The sequence below is a fragment of the Nerophis ophidion genome, linkage group LG08 (assembly GCF_033978795.1).
Source record: "Nerophis ophidion isolate RoL-2023_Sa linkage group LG08, RoL_Noph_v1.0, whole genome shotgun sequence".
Taxonomy (NCBI): domain Eukaryota; kingdom Metazoa; phylum Chordata; class Actinopteri; order Syngnathiformes; family Syngnathidae; genus Nerophis; species Nerophis ophidion.
Window position 1 is genome coordinate 77,359,333 of NC_084618.1, and position 27,155 is coordinate 77,386,487.

The following is a 27,155-nucleotide window of genomic DNA, read 5'->3' on the forward strand; positions in this document are numbered from 1 at the left end:
GGAAAATAAGTATTTGGTCAACCATTCAAAGCTCTCACTGATGGAAGGAAGTTTTGGCTCAAAATCTCAGGATACATGGCCCCATTCATTCTTTCCTTAACACGGATCAATCGTCCTGTCCCCTTAGCAGAAAAACAGCCCCAAAGCATGATGTTTCCACCCCCATGCTTCACAGTAGGTATGGTGTTCTTAGGATGCAACTCAGTATTCTTCTTCCTCCAAACATGACGAGTTGAGTTTATACCAAAAAGTTCTATTTTTGGTTTCACCTGACCACATGAGTACCTAGGAGTCTTGTTCACGAGTGAGGGAAGAGTGGATCGTGAGATCGACAGGCGGATCGGTGCGGCGTCTTCAGTAATGCGGACGTTGGATCGATCCGTTGTGGTGAAGAAGGAGCTGAGCCGGAAGGCAAAGCTCTCAATTTACCGGTCGATCTACATTCCCATCCTCACCTATGGTCATGAGCTTTGGGTCATGACCGAAAGGATAAGATCACGGGTACAAGCGGCCCAAATGAGTTTGGGTCTCTCCCTTAGAGATAGGGTGAGAAGCTCTGCCATCCGGGAGGAACTCAAAGTAAAGCCGCTGCTCCTTCACATCGAGAGGAGCCAGATGAGGTGGTTCGGGCATCTGGTCAGGATGCCTCCCTAGGGAGGTGTTTAGGGCACGTCCAACCGGTAGGAGGCCACGGGGAAGACCCAGGACACGTTGGGAAGACTATGTCTCCCGGCTGGCCTGGGAACGCCTCGGGATCCCCCGGGAAGAGCTAGACGAAGTGGCTGGAGAGAGGGAAGTCTGGGTTTCCCTGCTTAGGCTGCTGCCCCCGCGACCCAACCTCAGATGGATGGATGAATGGATGGATGGATCATTAAAGTGTGTCTAAGTCCAAGAGTTAAATTTTCGTTTCATCAGACCAGAGAATTGTGTTTCTCGTGGTCGGAGTCTTTTAGGTGCATTTTGCCAAACTTATTGTAAAAAATGGCTTCTGTCTGGCCTGAATGGTGGTTAGCGGTAGAGATTGTTGTCCTTCTGGAAGGTTCTCTCTTCACTCCACAGAGAGATAAGCGGAAGATGATGGCTGGAGGACGACATGACATTCTCCCAATCCTCTGCTGTATCATCCATGTATCCATTTTGCTATAAACTCAACTCTTCGTGTTTGGAGGAAGAAGAATACTGAGTTGCATCCCAAGAACACCACACCTACTGTGAAGCATGGGGGTGGAAACATCATGCTTTGGGGCTCTTTCTCTGCTAAGGGGAAGGGATGATTGATCCGTGTTAAGGAAAGAATGAACGATTTTGAGCCAAAACCTCCTTCCATCAGTGAGAGCTTTGAATGGTTGACCAAATACTTATTTTCCACCATCATTTACAAATAAATTCTTTAAAATTCCTACAATGTGAATTCCTGGAATTTTTTTTCCACATTCTGTCGCTCACAGTTGAAGTGTACCTATGATGAAAATTACAGACCTCTGTCATCATTTTAAGTGGGAGAACTTGCACAATCGGTGGCTGACTAAATACTTTTTTGCCCCACTGCATGTGTGCTGGAGCTAAGAAACCCACAGGCCATTGAGTGACAATCATTTCCTATCTTGCTGTATATATATTATCTAAATGTCAAGTTGGATATGAATCCCCTCATGATCAATCACACACATATTAGGTGAAGTGAAGTGAAGTGAATTATATTTATATAGCGCCCCTCTCCAGTGACTCAAAGCGCTTCACATTGTGAAACCCAACATCTAAGCTACATTTAAACCAGTGTGGGTGGCACCGGGAGCAGGTGGGCAAAGCGTCCCGCCCAAGGACACAACGGCAGCGACCAGGACGGCGGAGCGGGAATCGAACCTGCAACCCCCAAGCCGCCGGCACGGCCGCTCCACCAACCGAGCTAAGTCATCCCTTTTTGCAAAATTCAACATATTTCATTCAAAATCATTTAAATCAAGGGAACATTTAATTTTGTTTTATATATTTATATTTATCTGCCTCACAATACGAAGGTCCTGCAGTCCTGGGTTCAAATCCAGGCTCGGGATCTTTCTGTGTGGAGTTTGCATGTTCTCCCCGTGAATGCGTGGGTTCCCTCCGGGTACTCCGGCTTCCTCCCACTTCCAAAGACATGCACCTGGGGATAGGCCCCTCCCACCTCCAAAGACATGCACCTGGGAATAGGCCCCTCCCACTTCCAAAGACATGCACCTGGGGATAGGTTGATTGGCAACACTAAATTGGCCCTAGTGTGTGAATGTGAGTGTGAATGTTGTCTGTCTATCTGTGTTGGCCCTGCGATGAGGTGGCGACTTGTCCAGGGTGTACCCCGCCTTCCGCCCGATTGTAGCTGAGATAGGCGCCAGTGCCCCCCGCGACCCCGAAAGGGAATAAGCGGTAGAAAATGGATGGATGGATGGAACTTAGATTACTTGGAAGAAAAAAGGTACTATCTGGCAACAGATCCAGGCATATTTAAGAGGTAGAAGTCAAAAACTCTTAGAAAATAAAAAGTTGGTAAATATATCTCAGTCAAGGTGTGTTTTTTACCTCACTGTACACCTTCCCTTCCTCCTCTAAAAATTACTTTTTTTATGAAGCAAGCACCAGATATGATATCGAAAAAATAAACTTCAATTTCAACACATCAGTGACAATGACAGAGGTTTTGCTTTTTTCTGTGAAAAAACAACAACAAAATGACTAAAAAGGTTTGTGTGAAAGCAGGTGACACTATTCATTACCTGCTTGGCCTACACACTTTCTCAGAACTGAAGGAAAAGCCGCCCGGGTGCAGAACACAAAACATGCCACCTGAAACAAAAGGAAAGAGAAATGTCACCAAAAACTCTGCGTCGTCAAAACAATCGCAGCATCGCTTTGTATTTGTTTGTACTCCCACCTCAGGACTCAACGGGAGGCCCGTGTGCATGGTGAGGGACGACTGCTTCGTCTCCTCCTCGCTGTTTCCTCATCCGCTCCTTAAGAGTCACGTCCACAGACAGTCCAGCGTTCCCGCCTTGGCTTTTTTGCCGCATCGCAACATTTACGGGGTCAACGGCGGCAAATCTGGTAAAAAAAAACAACAAAAAACTCAAAAAGAAGCTGAATAAACTAAATAATCCAATCTGTTTCTTGTTGGGCAGCGATGTTTTCAGAAGCTTGGAGAGATGAACTCAAAGAGTTGGCGGCGAAGGTCAGTTTGCCTTCTCAGGCACACAAGGACAAGAGTGAGGTAAGTACGACAAAGTCCTTGGCCCTCAGGTATTAAAGGGGAACATCATCACAATTTCTGAAGGGTTAAAACCAATAAAAATCAGTTCCCAGTGGCTTGTTTTATTTTTCAAAGTTTTTCTCCAAATTTTACCCATCACGCAATATCCCGAAAAACGGCTTCGAAGTGCCTGATTTTAACCGACGTTATATCCACCCATTCTGTTCATAACTTTTATGGACAGAATTTCTAGGCGCAGTCAAGGCGTTGAGGGGTTCCGGTTTGGTGACCGCAGGATTAGGTCTCTGCTTTTTGTAGATGATGTGGTCCTGATGGCTTCATCTGACCGGGATCTTCAGCTCTCACTGGATCGGTTTGCAGCCGAGTGTGAAGCGACCGGAATGAGAATCAGCACCTCCAAGTCCGAGTCCATGGTTCTCGCCCGGAAAAGGGTGGAGTGCCATCTCCGGGTTGGGGAGGAGACCCTGCCCCAAGTGGAGGAGTTCAAGTACCTAGGAGTCTTGTTCACGAGTGAGGGAAGAGTAGATTGTGAGCTTGTCTTCAGTAATGCGGACGTTGTATCGATCTGTTGTGGTGAAGAAGGAGCTGAGCCGGAAGGAAAAGCTCTTAATTTACCGGTCGCCTATGGTCATAAGCTTTGGGTTTTGACCGAAAGGACAAGATCATGGGTACAAGCGGCCGAAATGAGTTTCCTCCGTTGGGTGGCGGGTCTCTCCCTTAGAGAGAGGGTGAGAAGCTCTGCCATCCGGGAGGAGCTCAAAATAAAGCCGCTGTTTTACCACATCGAGAGGAGCCAGATGAGGTGGTTCGGGCATCTGGTGGAGGGTGGAGTGCCATCTCCGGGTTGGGGAGGAGACCCTGCCCCAAGTGAAGGAGTTCAAGTACCTAGGAGTCTTGTTCACGAGTGAGGGAAGAGTGGATGGTGAGATCGACAGGCGGATCGGTGCGGCGTCTTCAGTAATGCGGACGTTGTATCGATCCGTTGTGGTGAAGAAGGAGCTGAGCCGGAAGGCAAAGCTCTCAATTTACCGGTCGATCTACGTTCCCATCCTCACCTATGGTCATGAGCTTTGGGTCATGACCGAAAGGATAAGATCACGGGTACAAGCGGCCCAAATGAGTTTGGGTCTCTCCCTTAGAGATAGGGTGAGAAGCTCTGCCATCCGGGAGGAACTCAAAGTAAAGCCGCTGCTCCTCCACATGGAGAGGAGCCAGATGAAGTGGTTCGGGCATCTGGTCAGGATGCCACCCGAACGCCTCCCTAGGGAGGTGTTTAGGGCACGTCCAACCGGTAGGAGGCCACGGAGAAGACCCAGGACACGTTGGGAAGACTATGTCTCCCGGCTGGCCTGGGAACGCCTCGGGATCCCCCGGGAAGAGCTAGACGAAGTGGCTGGAGATAGCGAAGTCTGGGCTTCCCTGCTTAGGCTGCTGCCCCCGCGACCCGACCTCGGATAAGCGGAAGATGATGGATGGATATATCCACCCGTCCATTATCCCGTGACGTAACAGCGTGACCACACAGAAACAAACATGGCGGACATCACAGAAAGGTATGGCGACATTAGCTCGGATTCAGACTCGGATTTCAGTGCCGTAAGCGATTCAACAGATTACGCATGTATTAAAACGGATGGTTGGAGTATGGAGGCAGGTAGCCAAAACGAAATTGAAGAAGAAACTGAAGCTAATGAGCCATATCACGACAGACAGCGGCACGGGAGGAAGCGAGGACGAATTCGGCGATCGCCTTCTAACCAACGATTGGTATGTGTTTGTTTGACATTAAATGTGGGTGGAGGGAAATGTTGGATGCAAATATAGCTACAAATGAGGCATAACGATGCAATATGTACATACAGCTAGCCTAAATAGCATGTTAGCATCGATTAGCTTGCAGTCATGCCATGACCAAATATGCCTGATTAGCACATAAGTCAATAACATCAACAAAACTCACCTTTGTGCATTCATGCACAACCTTAAAAGTTTGGTGGACAAAATGAAGTGGCATAAATCATATCCAGGGGGTTTACCTCGTACGTCTGCGGGAAGAGACTGTCGTCATCGCTTGCCGTGCTCCGTCGTCCCTGATTAGCTCGCACTGCGGCAGATTCAGTGGTGGTCTATTTTCCGATATTGCAGATTTCGTTGACTTTATTGTTGGAAATGCATCTGCTTTGAGTGTCGCAGGATATCCACACAATCCTGCCATCTCTGTCGTAGCATACAGTGGGGCAAAAAAGTATTTAGTCAGCCAGCGATTGTGCAAGTTCTCCCACTTAAAATGATGACAGAGGTCTGTAATTTTCATCATAGGTACACTTCAACTGTGAGAGACAGAATGTGAAAAAAAAATCCAGGAAATTTAATTGATTTATTTGTAAATGATGGTGGAAAATAAGTATTTGCTCAACCATTCAAAGCTCTCACTGATGGAAGGAGGTTTTGGCTCCAAATCTCACGATACATGGCCCCATTCATTCTTTCCTTAACACGGATCAATCGTCCTGTCCCCTTAGCAGAAAAACAGCCCCAAAGCATGATGTTTCCACCCCCATGCTTCACAGTAGGCATGGTGTTCTTGGGATGCAACTCAGTATTATTCTTTCTCAAAACATGACGAGTTGAGTTTTTACCAAAAAGTTCTATTTTGGTTTCATCTGACCTCATGACATTCTCCCAATCCTCTGCTGTATCATCCATGTATCCATTTTGGTATAAACTCAACTGGTCGTGTTTGGAGGAAGAAGAATACTGAGTTGCATCCCAAGAACACCATACCTACTGTGAAGCATGGGGGTGGAAACATCATGCTTTGGGGCTGTTTTTCTGCGAAGGGGACAGGACGATTGATCCGTGTTAAGGAAAGAATGAATGGGGCCATGTATCGTGAGATTTGGAGCCAAAACCTCCTTCCATCAGTGAGAGCTTTGAATGGTTGACCAAATACTTATTTTCCACCATCATTTACAAATAACTCATTTAAAATTCCTGGATTTTTTTCTCACATTCTGTCTCTCACAGTTGAAGTGTACCTATGATGAAAATTACAGACCTCTGTCATCATTTTAAGTGGGAGAACTTGCACAATCGGTGGCTGACTAAATACTTTTTTGCCCCACTGTAGCTGTCGTCGGTAAAGTGTGCGGAACAAACGAGGGACTTTCGCATCCTTTGACCAGTGGTGCAACTTGAATCCGTCCCTGATCGTGTTGTTACACCCTCCGATAACACATCGACGAGGCATTGACCTGGAAATGTGCTCTGGGTTACGGCAACTCCATAGCTACCGTACGCACATTTATACAGGCTGTGGATGCTTAGGGCACACACAGAGGTGACTCTGGGTAAACTGCTCACATTAAACCGGGCCAACGTCTACTCCTCAGACTGATTGATGTGTATAACAGAGACATCTGCTCTGGACTGGACTCTCGCGGCTGTGTTGGATCCACTATGGCAGGGGTGTCAAACTCAAATACAGAGTGGGCCAAAATTTTAAACGGAACAAAGCCGCGGGCCAAGGTTGAACAAATGAACCTTTTAATAGGGACCCAAACATGTTTTGCATTAATCAATCAATCAATCAATGTTTATTTATATAGCCCCAAATCACAAATGTCTCAAAGGACTGCACAAATCATTACGACTACAACATCCTCGGAAGAACCCACAAAAGGGCAAGGAAAACTCACACCCAGTGGGCAGGGAGAATTCACATCCAGTGGGACGCCAGTGACAATGCTGACTATGAGAAACCTTGGAGAGGACCTCAGATGTGGGCAACCCCCCCCCCCCCTAGGGGACCGAAAGCAATGGATGTCGAGCGGGTCTAACATGATACTGTGAAAGTTCAATCCATAGTGGCTCCAAGACAGCAGCGAGAGTCCCGTCCACAGGAAACCATCTCAAGTGGATCAGCAGCGTAGAGATGTCCCCAACCGATACAGGCGAGCGGTCCATCCTGGGTCCTGACGAGCGGTCCATCCTGGGTCCCGACGAGCGGTCCATCCTGGGTCTCGACTCTGGACAGCCAGTACTTCATCCATGGTCATCGGACCGGACCCCCTCCACAAGGGAGGGGGGGACATAGGAAAAAGAAAAGAAGCGGCAGATCAACTGGTCTAAAAAGGAGGTCTATTTAAAGGCTAGAGTATACAGATGAGTTTTAAATATTGAACAAGCAAGGCTTATATAACTTTAGTGACATGCAAAATCCAGTTTCAAATAATAATAACAATAATTTAAAAAAATATCAATGGCATATCAAATACAATTTAAATAAAAATGTAAAGCCTTTTTTTGTATTTGCAATCTTCTGAGGTAAATATAAAAAAATTTCCACAGGCTAATAATAAATTTGAATATAAAATAACAATAATGAATGAATCAAACATTCGAGCCTTGAAGTAGCAAGAGAAAATGCATGAATAAAAGGTATATTATTGGTCAGATTGCTGGAAGTTTCCCAGAAGAGTTAGTGCTGCAAGGGATTCTGGGTATTTGTTCTGTTGTGTTAGGGTGCGAATGTTCACCTGAAATGTGTTTGTCATTCTTGTTTGGTGTGGGTTCACAGTGTAGCGCATATTTGTAACAGTGCTAAAGTTGTTTATACGGCCACCCTCAGTGTGACCTGTATGGCTGTTGACCATTCACTTCTGTGGGTGTGTAAAATGCACAAATATTATGGGACACGCTGTTAGTATGGAGGAAAAGCGGATGTGACGACAGGTTGTAGAGAACGCTTAAATGCACGCCCCCAATATAGTTGTCCAGGTGGAAATTGGTAGAAATTCGGGAGAATGGTCGCCCTGGGAGATTTTTGGGAGGGGTACTGAACTTCGGGAGTCTACCGGGAAAATTAGGAGGGTTGGCAAATATGAGTATTAGCGGTGAATGCGGTGTTACAGCTGCACAGACGCTGTATAACACCGGCGGGCCAGCTCTAATGCTAAATTGATATTGCCTCAAGGGCCACATTAAATTACACGGCGGGTCAGAGTTTGACACCCATGCACTATGGATTGAACTTTGACAGTATCATGTTAGACCCGCTCGACATCCATTGCTTTCGGTCCCCCTGCCATGAATTGATTAACGTGGACCCCGACATCTCTGCGCTGCTGATCAGCCTCCGCTTGGGATGGTTTCCTACTGGCTCCGCTGTGAACGGGACTCTCGCTGCTGTGTTGGATCCGCTTTGGACTGGACTCTCGCGACTGTGTTGGATCCATTATGGACTGGACTCTCGCGACTGTGTTGGATCCATTATGGATTGATCTTTCACAGTATCATGTTCTCATATGTTCTCATAGTCATCAGTATCATCAGTATCACAGTATCATGTTCTCATAGTCATCATTGTCACCGACGTCCCACTGGGTGTGAGTTTTCCTTGCCCTTATGTGGGCCTACCGAGGATGTCGTAGTGGTTTGTGCAGCCCTTTGAGACACTTGTGATTTAGGGCTATATAAGTAAACATTGATTGATTGATTGATTGAAGTTGAAAAACTTATTGGGGTGTTACCATTTAGTGGTCAATTGTACGGAATATGTACTGTACTGTGCAATCTACTAATACAAGTATCAATCAATCAATCAATCAATCAAAGGGGAGGGGGTTGCCCACATATATGGTCCTCTCCAAGGTTTCTCATAGTCATCATTGTCACTGTCACCGACGTCCCACTGGGTGTGAGTTTTCCTTGCCCTTATGTGGGCCTACCGATGATGCCGTAGTGGTTTGTGCAGCCCTTTGAGACACTAGTGATTTAGGGCTATATAAGTAAACATTGATTGATTGATTGACATTTGAATGGGTGGGCGTTTACATGCAACTGTAATCTGACTCACACATTTTCTTTTACATTACGGCCACTCTACCAACCGGCATAGCTCGGTTGGTAGAGTGGCCATGCCAGCAACTTGAGGGTTGCAGGTTCGATTCCCGCTTCTGCCATCATAGTCACTGCTCTTGTGTCCTTGGGCAAGACACTTTACCCACCTGCTCCCAGTGCCACCCACACTGGTTTAAATGGAACTTAGATATTGGGTTTCACTATGTAAAGCGCTTTGAGTCACTAGAGAAAAGCGCTATATAAATATACTTCACTTCACTTCACTCCTTGGCTCCAGCGCTGACTATGACGGATCGACAATGTGAAAATATAAAGTGTCTCCTGAAATGAGTACACTTATCATATTCCTGCAGTGTACTACACTGCAAAAAGTCAGTGTTCAAAAAGATACAAAAATGAGGGGTGTTTCACTTGAACTAAGCAAAATTATCTGCCGATAGGGCGGCTTAGCTCGGTTGGTAGAGTGGCCGTGCCAGCAACTTGAGGGTTGCAGGTTCGATTCCCGCTTCCACCATCATAGTCACTGCCGTTGTGTCCTTGGGCAAGACACTTTACCCACCTGCTCCCAGTGCCACCCACACTGGTTTAAATGTAACTTAGATATTGGGTGTCACTATGTAAAGCGCTTTGAGTCACTAGAGAAAAGCGCTATATAAATATACTTCATTTTTACATTAGGTTAATCAGTCAGCCAGCTCTTTTCAAGTTCAACGCATCATCACCGCGACTATCTTTTCAAACGCTAGTGCAACACTATTTTCCTCGCACACGTGTCTTCTTCTTCACTTTCTTCCTGAAACGACCATTTATTTTCATTCTCGCCTGCGTTCAGTTCTCTGAGACACGGCAAAGTCAGGCTCACACGACACCCCCTATTGACTTGCAAATGGACAGACTAAGCCCGGCTCAAAAACGTCGAGACTTTCAATATGATATTTGCATATTTATAAGGGGGCGCGGTGTGGGCGTGCACACGTCTGTGGCGGGTTTCAAGTTGAAGCAAATAAAGCGGGCCTGGTTTTGTGCGGGCGAAAACTTTTAATACATATGAATTATTACTTGCGTACACCATTTTCTGGATTCAAAGGTACGTCCGTTTTTAGCAGGAAATCCACATAACTCTAATTAAAGGCCTACTGAAATGAGATTTTCTTATTTAAACGGGGATAGCAGCTCCATTCTATGTGTCATACTTGATCATTTCGCCATATTGCCATATTTTTGCTGAAAGGATATAGTACAGCAGTGGTCCCCAACCGTGGCCCGATTGGTACCGGGCCGCAGAAGAATTTAGTATTCATTTTTATTCAAAAAAAAAAAAAAAAGTTTTTTTATTTTTTTTTATTAAATCAACATAAAAAACGCAATATTCACTTACAATTAGTGCACCAACCACAAAAACGTCCCTTTTTCATGACAAAGAAAAAAAAAAAAAAAAAGGATCGCGGGACAAGTTATTAAGCGTTGACCGGTCCGCGGATACAAAAAGGTTGGGAACCACTGTAGTAGAGAACATCGACGATAAAGTTCGCAACTTTGGTCGCTTATAAAAAAAGCCTTGCCTGTACCGCATACAATAGATTAGATTAGATAGTTCTTTATTTATTCCGTCAGGAGAGTTCCTTCAGGAAAGTTGAAATTTTCAGCACAATCCCATTCAAGATCAGACAAACATTACAGGGAGACAGAACAGGATCTGCCGGCTTCCAGCGCCCCTTACAAAAAAGATGAGATACAGGTAAACGGGGGGGGGGGGGGGGGGGGGGGGGGGGGGAAATAGAAGTTTTAAAATAAAATAAAAAAATCAGTCTTAGCCTGGGCCCTGAAGAGGGGGTGCAGACTGAGGCCAAGGGAAAAAAAAAACAACTCATAGCCATAGAACACATCCCTCTTACATGTGTGTAAGAGGGAAACATCAAACATCAAAGAACACATAGGACATTAAAGACATTAAAGCAGCAGATACAAGCAGACACTTCTACATACAGCTATGAATAAAAAGTAAAAGAAACATATCCACTGTGGTGGCCTCTGCGCTGTTCCACGCCATCGTCCGCTGGGGTGGAGGGAGCATGGCCAGAGACAGGAGCAGACCCAACAAAGCAACCAAGACAGCCGACTTCACTCTCGGCCAGTGTCCAGTCCGCATGGATGAGCGAGGATACGTCCAAGGAGACTGAGGTGTCCGACACCTGCTCACTCAGCCAAGACACCGCGAAGACTCAATATGCGCGTGACGTCACGGGTTGTGGAGCTCCTCACATCCTGTAGGGCGCTGTCACGCCAAATTTCTTCTCCCTACAAAAACTCCCCCCCCCCCCCGCCCCCATTTACTTCCGTATTATAAAAAAATTTAAAAACAATTTACAAACACAAGCTAAGAGGAAACGTGACACCGGAAGTAAATGCGTCATCCCATAGCTTGTGTTTGTAAATTGTTTTTTATAATCCAGCGTTAACAAAACGTCTGTATTTCTATAATATAGCGTTATATTTTTATAATATAGCGTTATATTTTTATAATATAGCGTTATATTTTTATAATATAGCGTTATATTTTTATAATATAGTGTTATATTTCTATAATATAGTGTTATATTTTTATAATATAGTGTTATATTTCTGTAATATAGCTTTATATTTTTATAATATAGCGTTATATTTTTATAATATAGCGTTATATTTTTATAATATAGTGTTATATTTCTATAATATAGTGTTATATTTTTATAATATAGTGTTATATTTTTATAATATAGCGTCATATTTTTATAATATAGTGTTAACAAAACGTCTGTATTTCTATAATATAGCGTTATATTTTTATAATATAGGGTTATATTTTTATAATATAGCGTTATATTTTTATAATATAGCGTTATATTTTTATAATATAGTGTTATACTTTTATAATATAGTGTTATATTTCTATAATATAGTGTTAATATTTTTATAATATATTGTTATATTTTTATAATATAGTGTTATATTTCTGTAATATAGAGTTATATTTTTATAATATAGCGTTATATTTTTATAATATAGCGTTATATTTTTATAATATAGTGTTATATTTCTATAATATAGTGTTATATTTTTATAATATAGGGTTATATTTTTATAATATAGTGTTATACTTCTATAATATAGTGTTATATTTCTATAATATAGCGTTATATTTTTATAATATAGTGTTATATTTCTATAATATAGTGTTATATTTTTATAATATAGCGTTATATTTTTATAATATAGTGTTATATTTCTATAATATAGTGTTATATTTTTATAATATAGCGTTATATTTTTATAATATAGTGTTATACTTCTATAATATAGTGTTATATTTCTATAATATAGCGTTATATTTTTATAATATAGTGTTATATTTCTATAATATAGTGTTATATTTTTATAATATAGCGTTATATTTTTATAATATAGCGTTAACAAAACGTCTGTATTAATCATGTTGTAGGGGCGAAGAAATTTGGCGTGACAGCTCCTCACATCCTCACATTGTTTACAATCATAGCCAGCAGCAGCAAGAGCTATTCGGACCGAGAAATCGACAATTTCCCCATTAATTTGAGCGAGGATGAAAGATTTGTGGATGAGGAAATTTAGAGTGAAGAACTAGAAAAAAAAAGTTCAAAAAAAGGTGCTTGCAGTGGGAGCGATTCAGATGTTATTAGACACATTTACTAGGATAATTCTGGGAAATCCCTTATCTGCCTATTGTGTTGCTAGTGTTTAAGGGAGTTAAATGGTACCTGAAAGTCGGAGGGGTGTGTCCACGGGTGTGTTGACGCCAGAGTCAGACAGGGCAGTGTGAGCGATTCAGATGTTATTAGACACATTTACTAGGATAATTCTGGAAAATCCCTTATATGCTTATTGTGTTATTAGAGTTTTAGTGAGATTATATAGTCCTACCTGAAAGTCGGAAGGGTGTGGCCACGGGTGTGGTGACCGCCAGTGTCTCTGAGGGAAGCCACGTTTCTCGACGAGGCGAAGCGAAGGCAGCCGGTAGGGCCGGGCTGAGCTTTTTTTTCCCCCTCCTCCACGGTGGAAGCATCCCACGCCCGGGGGTGGCCGGCCGGAGGAGGCGAGAGTCCGCAGCTGCCTCTTTGACAGGAGCACGAGGAACGACGCAAGCTCCGCTCATGTCTACAGTAAGACCCGACTTATTACCACAATTTTCCCACCGAAAACTGCCGGTTGACATGTGGTCGGGATCCATCTTCGCTTGACCTCTCTGATCCATAGTAAAGCTTCACCTCTGGGAATTTTAAACAAGGAAACAACGTCTGTGTGTGTGGCTAAAGGCTAAAAGCTTCCCACCTTCATCTTTCTTCTTTGACGTCTCCATTATTAATTGGACAAATTGCAAAAGATTCAGCAACACAGGTGTCCAGAATACTGTGTAATTATGCGATGAAAGCAGACTACTTATAGCTTGGATCGGGCTGGAAAATCATGTCCGCTCCAACCCGAGACGTCAAACGCACGCGTCATCATACCGCGACGTTTTCAACAGGACACTTGGCGGGAAATTTAAAATTGCAATTTAGTAAACTAAAAAGACCGTATTAGCATTTGTTGCAATGTTAATATTTCATCATTGATATATAAACTATCAGACTGCGTGGTCGCTAGTAGTGGGTTTCAGTAGGACTTTAAATGAGGACCCTTTTCCTTTCCTGCTGTCAGAACAAACTCATCAGCCAGCCGTTCAACTTCAAGTCCAGATGTGCCCTCGGTTCAGTTCCTGTTAAGTGTTTGAAGAACGTGTCGGTCTTTCTGTTCATTGGCCAGCATTTTTCATGCCAACTTGGGCACCCCGATGAAGTCAGACTCTTCTGAGAGGAATCGAACAAGGACCACGCTTGAACGGGACTTTAGTTGCGTTGGATGGTTTTCACACTTGGTCACAGGAGCTGTCCGAAACAGCGGCCAGTATTTTCATCACTTTGGAAGAAACTCAAGCTTGTCAGTAATGAACCATATTGGGATGAAGTCCGGGTCGGGTCCACTTCAATTCCGTTGGCTTTTAGTGAGTTCTCATCTTTGCTGGGGCAGCGTGGCACGGTTGGTAGAGCGGCCGTGCGTGACAGCAACGTAAGGGTACCCGGCTCGATTCCCGCGTCCACAATCTTAGTCATTACCATTTGAATGTAGTTTGAATGTAGCTTAAAAGATGTACAAACCCCGTTTCCATATGAGTTGGGAAATTGTGTTAGATGTAAATATAAACGGAATACAATGATTTGCAAATCCTTTTCAACCCATATTCAGTTGAATGCACTACAAAGACAACATATTTTATGTTCAAACCCTTACATTTTATTTTTTTTTAGCAAATAATAATTAACTTAGAATTTCATGGCTGCAAAACGTGCCAAAGTAGTTGGGAAAGGGCATGTTCACCACTGTGTTACATCACATTTTCTTTTAACAACACTCAATAAACGTTTGGGAACTGAGGAAACTAATTGTTGAAGCTTTGAAAGTGGAATTCTTTACCATTCTTGCTTGATGTACAGCTTAAGTTTTTCAACAGTCCGGGGTCTTGTTGTCGTATTTTACGCTTCACAATGCGCCACACATTTTCAATGGGGGACAAGTCTTGACTGCAGGCGGGCCAGGAAAGTACCCGCACTCTTTTACTACGAAGTCACGCTCTTGTAACACGCAGCTTGGCATTAATTTACTGAAATAAGCAGGGGCGTCCATGATAACATTGCCTGGATGACAACATATGTTGCTCCAAAACCCGTACAGACCATTCAGCATTAATGGTGCCTTCACAGATGTGTAAGTTACCCATGCCTTGGGCACTAATACACCCCCATACCATTACAGATGCTGGCTTTTCAACTTTGCGCCTATAACAATCCGGATGGTTAATTTCCTCTTTGTTCCGGAGGACACCACGTCCAGTTTTCAAATATAATTTGAAATGTGGACTCGTCAAACAACAGAACACTTTTCCACTTTGCATCAGTCCATCTTAAATGAGTTCGGGCCCGGCGGCTTTCCTTGGTGTTGTTGATAAATGGGTTTTGCTTTGCATAGCAGGGTTTTACCTTGCACTTACAGATGTAGCGACCAACTGTAGTTACTGACAGTGGTTTTATGAAGTGATCCTGAGCCCATGTGGTGATATCCTTTACACACTGATGTCGGTTTTTGATGCAGTACCGTCTGAGGGATCAAAGGTCCGTAATATCATGGCTTACGTGCAGTGATTTCTCCAGATTCTCTGAAACGTTTGATGATTTTACGGACCGTAGATGGTAAAATCCCTAAATTCCTTGCAAAAGCTCGTTGAGAAATGTTGTTCTAAAACTGTTCGACAATTTGCTTACAAATTGGTGACCCTCACTCCATCCTTGTTTGTGAATTATTTATCATTTGATGGAAGCTGCTTTTATACCCAATCATGGCACCCACCTGTTCCCAATTAGCCTGCACACCTGTGGGATGTTCCAAATAAGTGTTTGATGAGCATTACTCAACTTTACCAGTATTTATTGCCACCTTTCCCAACTTCTTTGTCACGTGTTGCTGGCATTAAATTCTAAAGTTAATGATTATTTGCACACAAAAAAATGTTTATCAGTTTGAACATCAAATATGTTGTCTTTGTAGCATATTCAACTGAATATGGTTTGAAAAATGATCTGCAAATCATTGTATTCTGTTTATATTTACATCTAACACAATTTCCCAACTCATATGGAAACGGGGTTTGTAGATAATGTGTTTCACAATGTAAAGTGCTTTGAGTCTCTAGAGAAAGCGCTATTTAAATGAATCCATTTCACATTGTCCAAACATAATTTTTAGCCGACATATTTCATGCAAACAAATCAAATCCAGAGGTGGTGTGAATTTGGTTATGAACACGGACATTTGGACACCCCAAACAAACTCAGACTTCTCTGAAATTAAAGGCCTACAGAAATGAGATTTTTTCTTATTCAAACGGGGATAGCAGGTCCATTCTATGTGTCATACTTGATCATTTCGCGATATTGCCATATTTTTGCTGAAAGGATTTAGTAGAGAACATCCACGATAAAGTTTGCAACTTTTAGTGCTGATAAAAAAAAAGCCTTGCCTGTACCGGAAGTCGCAGACGATGACGTCACAAGTGTGAGGGCTCCTCACATCCTCACATTGTTTATAATGGGAGCTTCCAGCAGCAAGAGCTATTCGGACCGAGAAAACGACAATTTCCCCGTTAATTTGAGCGAGGATGAAAGATTTGTGGATGATGATATTGATAGCGAAGGACTAGAAAAAAAATAAAATAAAAATAAAGTTAAAAAAAAAAGGTGATTGCATTGGGACGGATTCAGATGTTTTTAGACACATTTACTAGGATAATTCTGGGAAATCCCTTATCTTTCTATTGTGTTGCTAGTGTTTTAGTGAGATTAAATAGTACCTGATAGTCGGAGGGGTGTGTCCACGGGTGTCTTGACGCCAGTCTCTGAGGGAAGTCGACGGCAGTTGCATGGACGGTGCAAGCTCAGCTGATCTCCGGTAAGAGGCGACTTTTTACCACAATTTGGTGGTAGCGGGGGTGGATATTGTAGCGTCCCGGAAGAGTTAGTGCTGCAAAGGGTTCTGGGTATTTTTTCTGTCGTGTTCATGTCGTGTTTCGGTGCGGTTGTTCTCCCGGATTGTGTTTGTCATTCTTGTTTGGTGTGGCTTCACAGTGTGGCGCATATTTGTAACAGTGTTAAAGTTGTTTATACGGCCACCCTCAGTCTGACCTGTGTGGCTGTTGATCAAATATGCCTAGCATTCACTAGAGGAAAAAGCGGACGTAACGACAGGTTGTGGAGAACGCTAAAGGCAGTGCCTTTAAGGCATGACCCCAATATTGTTGTCCGGGGAGAAATTCGGGAGAATGGTTGCCCCGGGAGATTTTCGGGAGGGACACTGAACTTCTGGAGTCTCCCGGGAAAATCGGGAGATTCGGCAAGTATGAGTATAAGCAGTGAATGCGGTGTTACAGCGATACTTCCAACCATCCATCATCTTCTGCTTATCCGAGGTCGGGTCGCGGGTGCTACAGCCTAAGCAGGGAAACCCAGACTTCCCTCTCCCCAGCCACTTCGTCTAGCTCTTCCCGGGGGATCCCGAGGCGTTCCCAGGCCAGCCGGGAGACATAGTCTTCCCAACGTGTCCTGGGTCTTCCCCGTGGCCTCCTACCGGTTGGACGTGCCCTAAACACCTCCCTAGGGAGGCGTTCGGGTGGCATCCTGACCAGATGCCCGAACCACCTCATCTGGCTCCTCTCCATGTGGAGGAGCAGCGGCTTTACTTTGAGTTCCTCCCGGATGGCAGAGCTTCTCACCCTATCTCTAAGGGAGAGACCCAAACTAATTTGGGCCGCTTGTACCCGTGATCTTATCCTTTCGGTCATGACCCAAAGCTCATGACCATAGGTGAGGATGGGAACGTAGATCGACCGGTAAATTGAGAGCTTTGCCTTCCGGCTCAGCTCCTTCTTCACCACAACGGATCGGTACAACGTCCGCATTACTGAAGACGCCGCACCGATCAGCGATACTGCCGCTGTATAATCCTGGTGGGCCAGCTCTGATGTTAATTTGATATTGCCTCAAGGGCCAAATGAAATTACACGGCGGGCCAGAGTTTGACACCCGTGCCTGGCTGACACTGTATGTATATTTAATTCGCGGGCTGACAAGCAGCTAGCAGATAATTATGTGTCTTCATACAAGTAATGGAATTAAGTTGATAATAATCAACTCCATTATGTCAAATTAATTGCATTTCAGAGTAGCTTCAGCATCATTATCAATGGAAGATGAGGCTTAATATGTTACAAACAGAGCAATCAGGGCAGGCGTGATAATAGCTGCTAAGCTATTTTATTAACAGGAAATTAACAGATAGATGAATAAAAGTTAGTAAAAGGGTTGATTAATTGAGAAAGGATCATATTTTAACTGCTGGTGAATCAACATTGTTACAGTCAGTAAGTGGGGGGGGGCGGATCAGTCCATGAATTGGTGGTGTCGATACCAAGGGTGGGCAGCACGGTGGGAAATGGGTTAGTGCATCTGCCTCACAATACAAAGGTCTGGTTTCAATCCCAGGCTTGGGATATTTCTGAGTGGAATTGGCATGTTCTCTCCGTGACTGCGTGGGTTCCCTCCGGGTACTCCAGCTTCTTCCCACCCCCAAAAACATGCACCCGGGGATAGGTTGATTGGCAACACTAAATTGTCCCTGGTGTGTGAATGTTTTGTCTAGTCTATGTGTGTTGGCCTTGCGATGAGTTGGCGACTTGTCCGGGGTGTACCCTGGCTTCCGCCCGAATGCAGCTGAGATAGGCTCCTAATAAAAAAGAATAAGGAACTAGTTCAAATATTAGGTTGATATTGTTGCACCGTCAAAAGCACTCACCATAAAGGAATGCTAAAATGTCCAATGTATGCATTTGCTCGGTATCAGTATTTGTGTCTCCCAATCTCACACCTGGGATGATCTGTATCATAATCGGCAGCATAAGACCCTGGTATAAAATACTACACGGTCTAGCTCCATCCTATCTTGCCGATTGTATTGTACCATATGTCCCGGCAAGAAATCTGCGTTCAAAGGACTCCGGCTTATTAGTGATTCCCAAAGCCCAAAAAAAGTCTGCGGGCTATAGAGCGTTTTCATTTCGGGCTCCAGTACTCTGGAATGCCCTCCCGGTAACAGTTCGAGATGCTACCTCAGTGGAAGCATTTAAGTCTCACCTTAAAACTCATTTGTATACTCTAGCCTTTAAATAGACTCCTTTTAGACCAGTTGATCTGCCGTTTCTTTTCTTTTTCTCCCATGTCCCACTCTCCCTTGTGGAGGGGGTCCGGTCCTATCCGGTGGCCATGTACTGCTCGCCTGTGTATCAGCTGGGGACATCTCAGCGCTGCTGATCCGCCTCCGCTTGGGATGGTTTCCTGCTGGCTCCGCTGTGAACGGGAATCTCGCTGCTGTGTTGGATCCGCTTTGGACTGGACTCTCGCGACTGTGTTGGATCCATTATGGATTGAACTTTCACAGTATCATGTTAGACCCGCTCGACATCCATTGCTTTCCTCCTCTCCAAGGTTCTCATAGTCATCATTGTCACCGACGTCCCACTGGGTGTGAATTTTTCCTTGCCCTTATGTGGGCCTACCGAGGATGTCGTAGTGGTTTGTGCAGCCCTTTGAGACACTAGTGATTTAGGGCTATATAAGTAAACATTGATTGATGATTGATTGATCAAAAGATCCCTCGTTCAAACAATATGTTTTCACAATTGTTCCTTTTCTGCTGTCTTATCATCTTTTGTTTTTCTTTTACGTTGTAATCCAGGCAATGTCTGAGAAGGAACCAGTCCGCCGAAAGACCCAATATTCCGCAGAAACCGGGAGAATCATCCCTCCGACCTCCATGTCCCACCACCGTAGATCTCAATCCCTGCGCCAGGACTCCCTGCAAGCTTTCCACGACCAAGAACTGACGGTTAACTTTTTCACAACATTAAAACTGAATGGATTAGAGGACCGGATTCGATGTTCTGTTGTGATGAATTGACAGACCTTGACAATCAATTGTTCAGACTCTCTTGAGTGTGATCTGACTGGGCCCGCTCCTCTCTTCAACAGGTGTTGGAGGTACTTTGCCAGATCCTGCAGACTGATTCCCTATCAGCAGTCCAACAGTGGCTTCTGATGGCAGGCCAGAGAGGTAAACACTTGGCCAGGAAGGGAAAAAAATGGCAATATGTGCAAAACCCAGACCTCTCTTGACTGATAATTGTATAGACTAATCTGTATTTCATCACCCCTCAAAAGTGTAGACCATTGGTGTCAAACTCTGGCCCGTGGGCCAGATTTGGCTCGTCGTATAATTTAATTTCCTTGAGGCAATATCAAATTAACATTAGAGCTGGCCCGCCGGTATTATACGCTAATACTCATACTTGCCAATCCTCACGATTTTCCCGGGAGACTCCCGAAGTTCAGTGCTCCTCCCGAAAATCTCCCGGGGCAACCATTCTCCTGAAATTCTCCCGATTTCCACCCGGGCAACAACATTGGGGGCGTGCCATACTGGGACTGCCTTTAGCATTCTCTACAACCTGTCGTCACGTCCGCTTTACCTCAATCAATCAATCAATGTTTACTTATATAGCCCTAAATCACTAGTGTCTCAAAGGGCTGCACAAACCACTACGACATCCTCGGTTGGCCCACATAAGGGCAAGGAAAACTCACACCCAGTGGGACGTCGGTGACAATAATGACTATGAGAACCTTAGAGAGGAGGAAAGCAATGGATGTCGAGCGGGTCTAACATGATACTGTGAAAGTTTAATCCACAATGGATCCAACACAGTCGCGAGAGTCCAGTCCAAAGCGGATCCAACACAGTCGCGAGAGTCCAGTCCAAACACAAACAGCGTGTCGACTAAGTCACATAATATAAGCGGCTTGTACACACACACAAGTGAATGCATGCATACTTAGTCAACAGCCTTACAGGTCACACTGAGGGTGGCCGTATAAACAACTTCAACAGTGTTACAGATATGCGCCACACTGTGAACCCACACCAAACAAGAATGACAAACACATTTCAGGAGAACAACCGCATTGTAACACAACATAAACACAACAGAACAAATACTTAGAACCCCTTGCAGCACTAACACTTCTGGGATGCTATTATATACACCCCCCCCAGCTACTCCCCCCCGCCAACCCCGCCCACCTCATTGTTATTTTATTTTGGAAAAAGTTATTGTTGATATTTACCTCAGAAGGCTGCAAATAGAAAAGAGGCATTATTTTTTTAATTTAAATTTTATTTACCATTGATGTTTTTTTGTTCGTTTTTTGAAAGTTGATTTAGCACTATTAAGTTATATAAGCGTTGCTTGTTCCATATTCAGTGTTAAAGCAAATCAGTGTAGCAAACTGAGCAATAATTACCATTTTATTCATGCACTTTCTCTTGCTACTTCAATGCTTGAATGTTTGATTCATTCATTATTGTTATTGTTACGTCTGTTCGGCATTGTGATGCCGGGTTCGATTCCCTGGAGGATGCGTCGAAATTGAACACAGCAAAGGTAAGATAAAAAGATTTATTTAAATAACAAAAAGAGCTATATAACAAAAATGCTAGAGCTAGTAGAATAAAACAAACAAAAGGACGCTAGCATAAAAGCTAGGATATACAAAAATGAGAACTAAACTGGCACATAGACACATTAAAGAGAAAAACAAAACATACAGCATGAGAGCTGGAATAAACAAATGGCTGAGCGTGAAAAGCTAGCGAGAATATACATACGATGTAGAGTGCAGGTGTAACTTGTTGCGTGAAAGCAAATCATGAACCCAGGCTGAACAAACAAAAGAGGACGGCTTTTAAAGTGACGGTGATTATCTGTAGCAGGTGTGCGGGGCGTGGGCAGCAGGTGAACTGATGAGTAACCATGGTGACCGACTTAAACAGGAAATAATAGGATCAGATGGAGAGTGAAAATAAAAATGGAACAATAAACAATAATATGTGGAGGATCCAAAAAGCCGATCTCAACAGTTATTTTATTTTCAAATGTGTTATTAGTCTGTGGGAAAAGTTTATTTTGATATTTACCTCAGAAGGCTGCAAATACAAAATAGGCATTCAATTTATTATTTACATTTGATTTTGATATGCCATTGATATCTTTTTTATTATTATTATTTGAAACTCGATTTTGCATTTTACTATAAAGCCTTGCTTTTTCAATATTCATTGCAAGACTTGTTTGGGTCCCTATTAAAAGGTTAATTGGTTCAACCTTGGCCTGCGGCTTCGTTCAGTTTCAAATTTTGGCCCACTCTGTATTTGAGATTGACACCCCTGGTGTAGACCTTAACGCTCTGTAATCTACAGTTTTTAACGGAAAATGCCCCAGGGTGTAACCTTGAGTTACACCCGTTAAATTGAAGTTGACTTTTTAGCCAAGCTACAGTCCAATCAGCTCGTTGGGATATGTGCTGTTTCCTCAGAAAAAGACCTGGTCATGGGGATGATCAGAAAAGCACTGGACGGCGTTGACTTACCGGGTCGTCGGCAGCCAAAGTTGCAACATCTTCAAGAGTTTCATCCTGGCTCTTTGCCGCTCATTGACGAGCCAACACGGAAAAAACCGCAGGGATCCAGGTTGGTGGCAACAATCTTGCAAAGGCCTACTGAAATGAGATGTTCTTATTCAAACGGGGATAGCAGGTCCATTCTATGTGTCATACTTCATCATTTTGCAATATTGCCACATTTTTGCTGAAAGGATTTAGTAGAGAACATCGACGATAAAGTTTGCAACTTTTGGTCGCTAATAAAAAAGCCTTGCCTTTACCGGTAGTCGCAAATCAATCAATCAATGTTCATTTATATAGCCCTAAATCACTAGTGTCTCAAAGGGCTGCACAAACCACTACGACATCCTCGGTAGACCCACATAAGGGCAAGGAAAACTCACACCCAGTGGGACGTCGGTGACAATGAGGACTATGAGAACCTTCAATCAATCAATCAATCAATGTTTATTTATATAGCCCCAAATCACAAATGTCTCAAAGGACTGCACAAATCATTACGACTACAACATCCTCGGAAGAACCCACAAAAGGGCAAGGAAAACTCACACCCAGTGGGCAGGGAGAATTCACATCCAGTGGGACGCCAGTGACAATGCTGACTATGAGAAACCTTGGAGAGGACCTCAGATGTGGGCAACCCCCCCCCCCTCTAGGGGACTGAAAGCAATGGATGTCGAGCGGGTCTAACATGATACTGTGAAAGTTCAATCCATAGTGGCTCCAAGACAGCAGTGAGAGTCCCGTCCACAGGAAACCATCTCAAGCGGATCAGCAGCGTAGAGATGTCCCCAACCGATACAGGCGAGCGGTCCATCCTGGGTCCCGACGAGCGGTCCATCCTGGGTCTCGACTCTGGACAGTCAGTACTTCATCCATGGTCATCGGACCGGACCCCCTCCACAAGGGAGGGGGGGACATAGGAGAAAGAAAAGAAGCGGCAGATCAACTGGTCTAAAAAAGAGGTCTATTTAAAGGCTAGAACCTTGGAGAGGACCACATATTTGGGCAAACCCCCCCCCCCCTCTAGGGGACCGAAGCAATGGATGTTGAGCGTGTCTAACATGATACTGTGAAAAGTTCAGTCCATAGTGGATCCAACACAGCTGCGAGAGTCCAGTCCAAAGCGGATCCAACACAACAGCGAGAGTCCCGTCCACAGCGGAGCCAGCAGGAAACCATCCCAAGCGGAGGCGGATCAGCAGCGCAGAGATGTCCCCAGCCGATACACAGGCAAGTGGTCCATCCTGGGTCCCGACTCCAGACGAGTGCTCCATCCTGGGTCCCGACTCTGGACAGCCAGAACCTCATCCATGGACATCGGACCGGACCCCCTCCACAAGGGAGAGTGGGACAGAGGAGAAAAAGAAAAGAAACGGCAGATCAACTGGTCCAAACAGGGAGTCTATTTGAAGGCTAGAGTATACAAATGAGTTTTAAGGTGAGACTTAAATGTTTCTACTGAGGTGGCATCTCGAACTGTTACCGGGAGGGCATTCCAGAGTACTGGAGCCCGAACGGAAAACGCTCTATAGCCCGCAGACTTTTTTTGGGCTTTGGGACTCACTAATAAGCCGGAGTCCTTTGAACGCAGATTTCTTGCCGGGACATATGGTACAATACAATGATGACGTCACCCGTGTGAGGGCTCCTCACATCCTCATATTGTTTAATAATGGGGGAGCCTCCAACAAAAAGAGCCATTCGGACAAAGAAAACGACAATTTCCCCATTAATTTGAGCGAGGATGAAAGATTTGTGGCTGAGGATATTGATAGCGAAGGACTAGAAAATAAATAAATAAATGAATAAAGTTAAAAAAAAAAAGGCGATTGCATTGTGAGAGATTCAGATGTTTTTAGACACATTTACTAGGATAATTCTGGGAAATCCCTTACCTTTCTATTGTGTTGCTAGTGTTTTAGTGAGTTTATATAGTACCTGATAGTCGGAGGGGCTGTGTCCATGGGTGTCTTGACGCCAGTCTCTGAGGGAATTAGTCACGGCAGCAGCAGCACGACAGAAGTTCCGCTGATCTCCGGTAAGAGGCGACTTTTTACCACAATTTTCTCATCTAAAACTGCCGGTTGACAAGTGGTCTGGATCCATGTTCGCTTAATCGCTCTGATCCATAGTAAAGCTTCACCTCCGGGAATTTTAAACAAGGAAACACCGTGTGTTTGTGTGGCTAAAGGCTAAAGCTTCCCACCTCCATCTTTCTTCTTTGACTACTCCAATATTAATTGAAGAAATTGCAAAAGATTCAGCAACACAGATGTCCAAAATAATGTGTAATTATGCGATTAAAGCAGACGTCTTTTTGCCGTTAGTGGTGCTGCGCTAATATTTCCTGACAGTCCGTGACGTCACGTGCACGCGTCATCATTCCGCGACTTTTTCAACAAATTTAAAATTGCAATTCAGTAAACTAAAAAGGCCGTATTGGCATGTGTTGCAATGTTAATATTTCATCATTGATATATAAACTATCAGACTGCATGGTGGGTAGTAGTGGCTTTCAGTAGGCCTTTAAAGTTCTGTGGGTTTTTTTTGAAAGAATCATAAAGTTCTGTAAATGTGTCCTTAGATCACACGAAGCGAACAGAACACCCAGCAAAGACAAGCCAGGTAACTCCCTCGAATGGTCCGATTATGTCGAAGCATTTAATAAATTCCGCTATTACAATTCTTGCAACTGAAGGAAAATGTAGAAACATGTTCTCTTCTTCCTTCACAGCAACTAGTTTGGTCCTTTTTTTTTTTTGTATAATCCTGCAAAGAACCAGCAAAATCAATGAAAACATAACCTCCTTACGCTACGAAGAGGATATGTATGCATGAAAAGGCGCATCATCATTTAGTTCTAAACTTCAGATTCTTATTGGAACTCATGCTTGTGTCTGACATAAAAGGACTGTTGACCAGACACAGCTGTTAAACATCATATATTAAAAAAAAAAAAAAGTATTTCACTGCTTTGCTCTCTTTTGCAGAGATGATAGGAGATGCAGAAGTCCTTGAAATCCACAGCGAAGAGCAATAGAAGACTGATGAAAGTTTACAAAGATGAACTTGCAAATTTAAAATGATATTAAATGTCTGACTTGTACTCACTTGTAGAAAAATACATCAATAGTTGTACTTGTTGATCCCTGCCCATTACTACAGACCTCACTCACATAAAAAAAAAACCTGGCATTATGTTAAAGTTAAAGTCTGGTGAGATGTGTTAAAATCTCATACGATGATTGCTTCAAAGCTTAGTTTTATTGACTTTCTTGGCTACATTTCCCAAAAAAGTGATGCTCAAAAGCTGTCCTCGAACAACATTGATGTTGTCTTCAAAAACCTTTTCACGGTTTCCAATTTTTTAAGCAATCAATCAATCAATCAATGTTCATTTATATAGCCCCAAATCACAAATGTCTCAAAGGACTGCACAAATCATTACGACTACAACATCCTCGGAAGAACCCACAAAAGGGCAAGGAAAACTCACACCCAGTGGGCAGGGGGAATTCACATCCAGTGGGACGCCAGTGACAATGCTGACTATGAGAAACCTTGGAGAGGACCTCAGATGTGGGCAACCCCCCCCCTCTAGGGGACCGAAAGCAATGGATGTCGAGCGGGTCTAACATGATACTGTGAAAGTTCAATCCATAGTGGCTCCAACACAGGCGCGAGAGTTCAGTTCAAAGCGGATCCAAGACAGCAGCGAGAGTCCCGTCCACAGGAGACCATCTCAAGCGGAGGCGTAACAGCAGCGTAGAGATGTCCCCAATCGATACAGGCGAGCGGTCCATCCTGGGTCCCGACGAGCGGTCCATCCTGGGTCTCCACTCTGGACAGCCAGTACTTCATCCATGGTCATCGGACCGGACCCCCTCCACAAGGGAGGGGGGGACATAGGAGAAAGAAAAGAAACGGCAGATCAACTGGTCTAAAAAGGAGGTCTATTTAAAGGCTAGAGTATACAGATGAGTTTTAAGGTGAGACTTAAATGCTTCTACTGAGGTAGCATCTCGAACTGTTACCGGGAGGGCATTCCAGAGTACTGGAGCCCGAACGGAAAACGCTCTATAGCCCGCAGACTTTTTTTGGGCTCTAGGAATCACTAATAAGCCGGAGTCTTTTGAACGCAGATTTCTTGCCGGGACATATGGTACAATACAATCGGCAAGATAGGATGGAGCTAGACCGTGTAGTATTTTATACGTAAGTAGTAAAACCTTAAAGTCACATCTTAAGTGCACAGGAAGCCAGTGCAGGTGAGCCAGTATAGGTATATATGTATGTATATATGTATATAAAGGTATATACAGTACAGGTATACATGTATGTATATATGTATATAAAGGTATATACAGTACAGGTATACATGTATGTATATATGTATATAAAGGTATATACAGTACAGGCGTAATGTGATCAAACTTTCTTGTTCTTGTCAAAAGTCTAGCAGCCGCATTTTGTACCAACTGTAATCTTTTAATGCTAGACATGGGGAGACCCGAAAATAATGTGTTACAGTAATCGAGGCGAGACGTAACAAACGCATGAATAATGATCTCAGCGTCTTTAGTGGACAGAATGGAGCGAATTTTAGCGATATTACGGAGATGAAAGAAGGCCGTTTTAGTAACGCTTTTAATGTGTGACTCAAAGGAGAGAGTTGGGTCGAAGATAATACCCAGATTCTTTACCGAGTCACCTTGTTTAATTATTTGGTTGTCAAATGTTAAAGTTGTATTATTAAATAGAGGTCGGTGTCTAGCAGGACCGATAATCAGCATTTCCGTTTTTTTGGCGTTGAGTTGCAAAAAGTTAGCGGACATCAATTGTTTAATTTCATTAAGACACGCCTCCAGCTGACTACA

General features: G+C 43.7%; 1 protein-coding gene and 1 long non-coding RNA gene across 3 annotated transcripts in view; one reads left to right on the forward strand and one right to left on the reverse strand.

The window, feature by feature from the left end:
• The first annotated feature begins 1,794 nt into the window (after positions 1–1,794).
• Positions 1,795–25,573, forward strand: tbata (thymus, brain and testes associated). 2 transcript variants are annotated; one of them, XM_061909774.1, is made up of 7 exons: positions 1,795–3,078; positions 3,153–3,241; positions 19,496–19,645; positions 19,789–19,870; positions 22,189–22,342; positions 24,863–24,903; positions 25,269–25,573. In XM_061909774.1, exons 1-7 carry the CDS (start codon positions 2,706–2,708, stop codon positions 25,316–25,318), a joined length of 939 nt encoding a protein of 312 aa, XP_061765758.1. In that variant the 5' UTR covers positions 1,795–2,705; the 3' UTR covers positions 25,319–25,573. The 2 variants fall into 2 exon arrangements, with proteins under 2 accessions (XP_061765758.1, XP_061765757.1); XM_061909773.1 differs by lacking the exons at positions 24,863–24,903; positions 25,269–25,573 and having other exon boundaries at positions 22,189–22,463.
• The window catches only part of LOC133558408 (uncharacterized), a 48,054-nt gene continuing 23,666 nt past the window's right edge, over positions 2,768–27,155 (reverse strand). Inside the window, exons 3-5 of the long non-coding RNA XR_009807946.1 lie at positions 22,243–22,371; positions 2,909–3,075; positions 2,768–2,820 (exon numbers count right to left, since the gene is read on the reverse strand). This is a non-coding gene — a long non-coding RNA (uncharacterized LOC133558408). The remainder of the gene's footprint in view (positions 2,821–2,908; positions 3,076–22,242; positions 22,372–27,155) is intronic.

What these genes read in the sequence shown, in the direction of transcription:
- tbata (XM_061909773.1), top strand. Translation starts at nt 2,706, where the DNA reads ATGACTAAAAAGGTTTGTGTGAAAGCAGGTGACACTATTCATTACCTG. An exon ending in CACACAAGGACAAGAGTGAG is followed by an intron (nt 3,242 to 19,495) that starts GTAAGTACGACA and finishes GTTGTAATCCAG; the next exon opens with GCAATGTCTGAGAAGGAACC. An exon ending in TCTGATGGCAGGCCAGAGAG is followed by an intron (nt 19,871 to 22,188) that starts GTAAACACTTGG and finishes CTGTTTCCTCAG; the next exon opens with AAAAAGACCTGGTCATGGGG.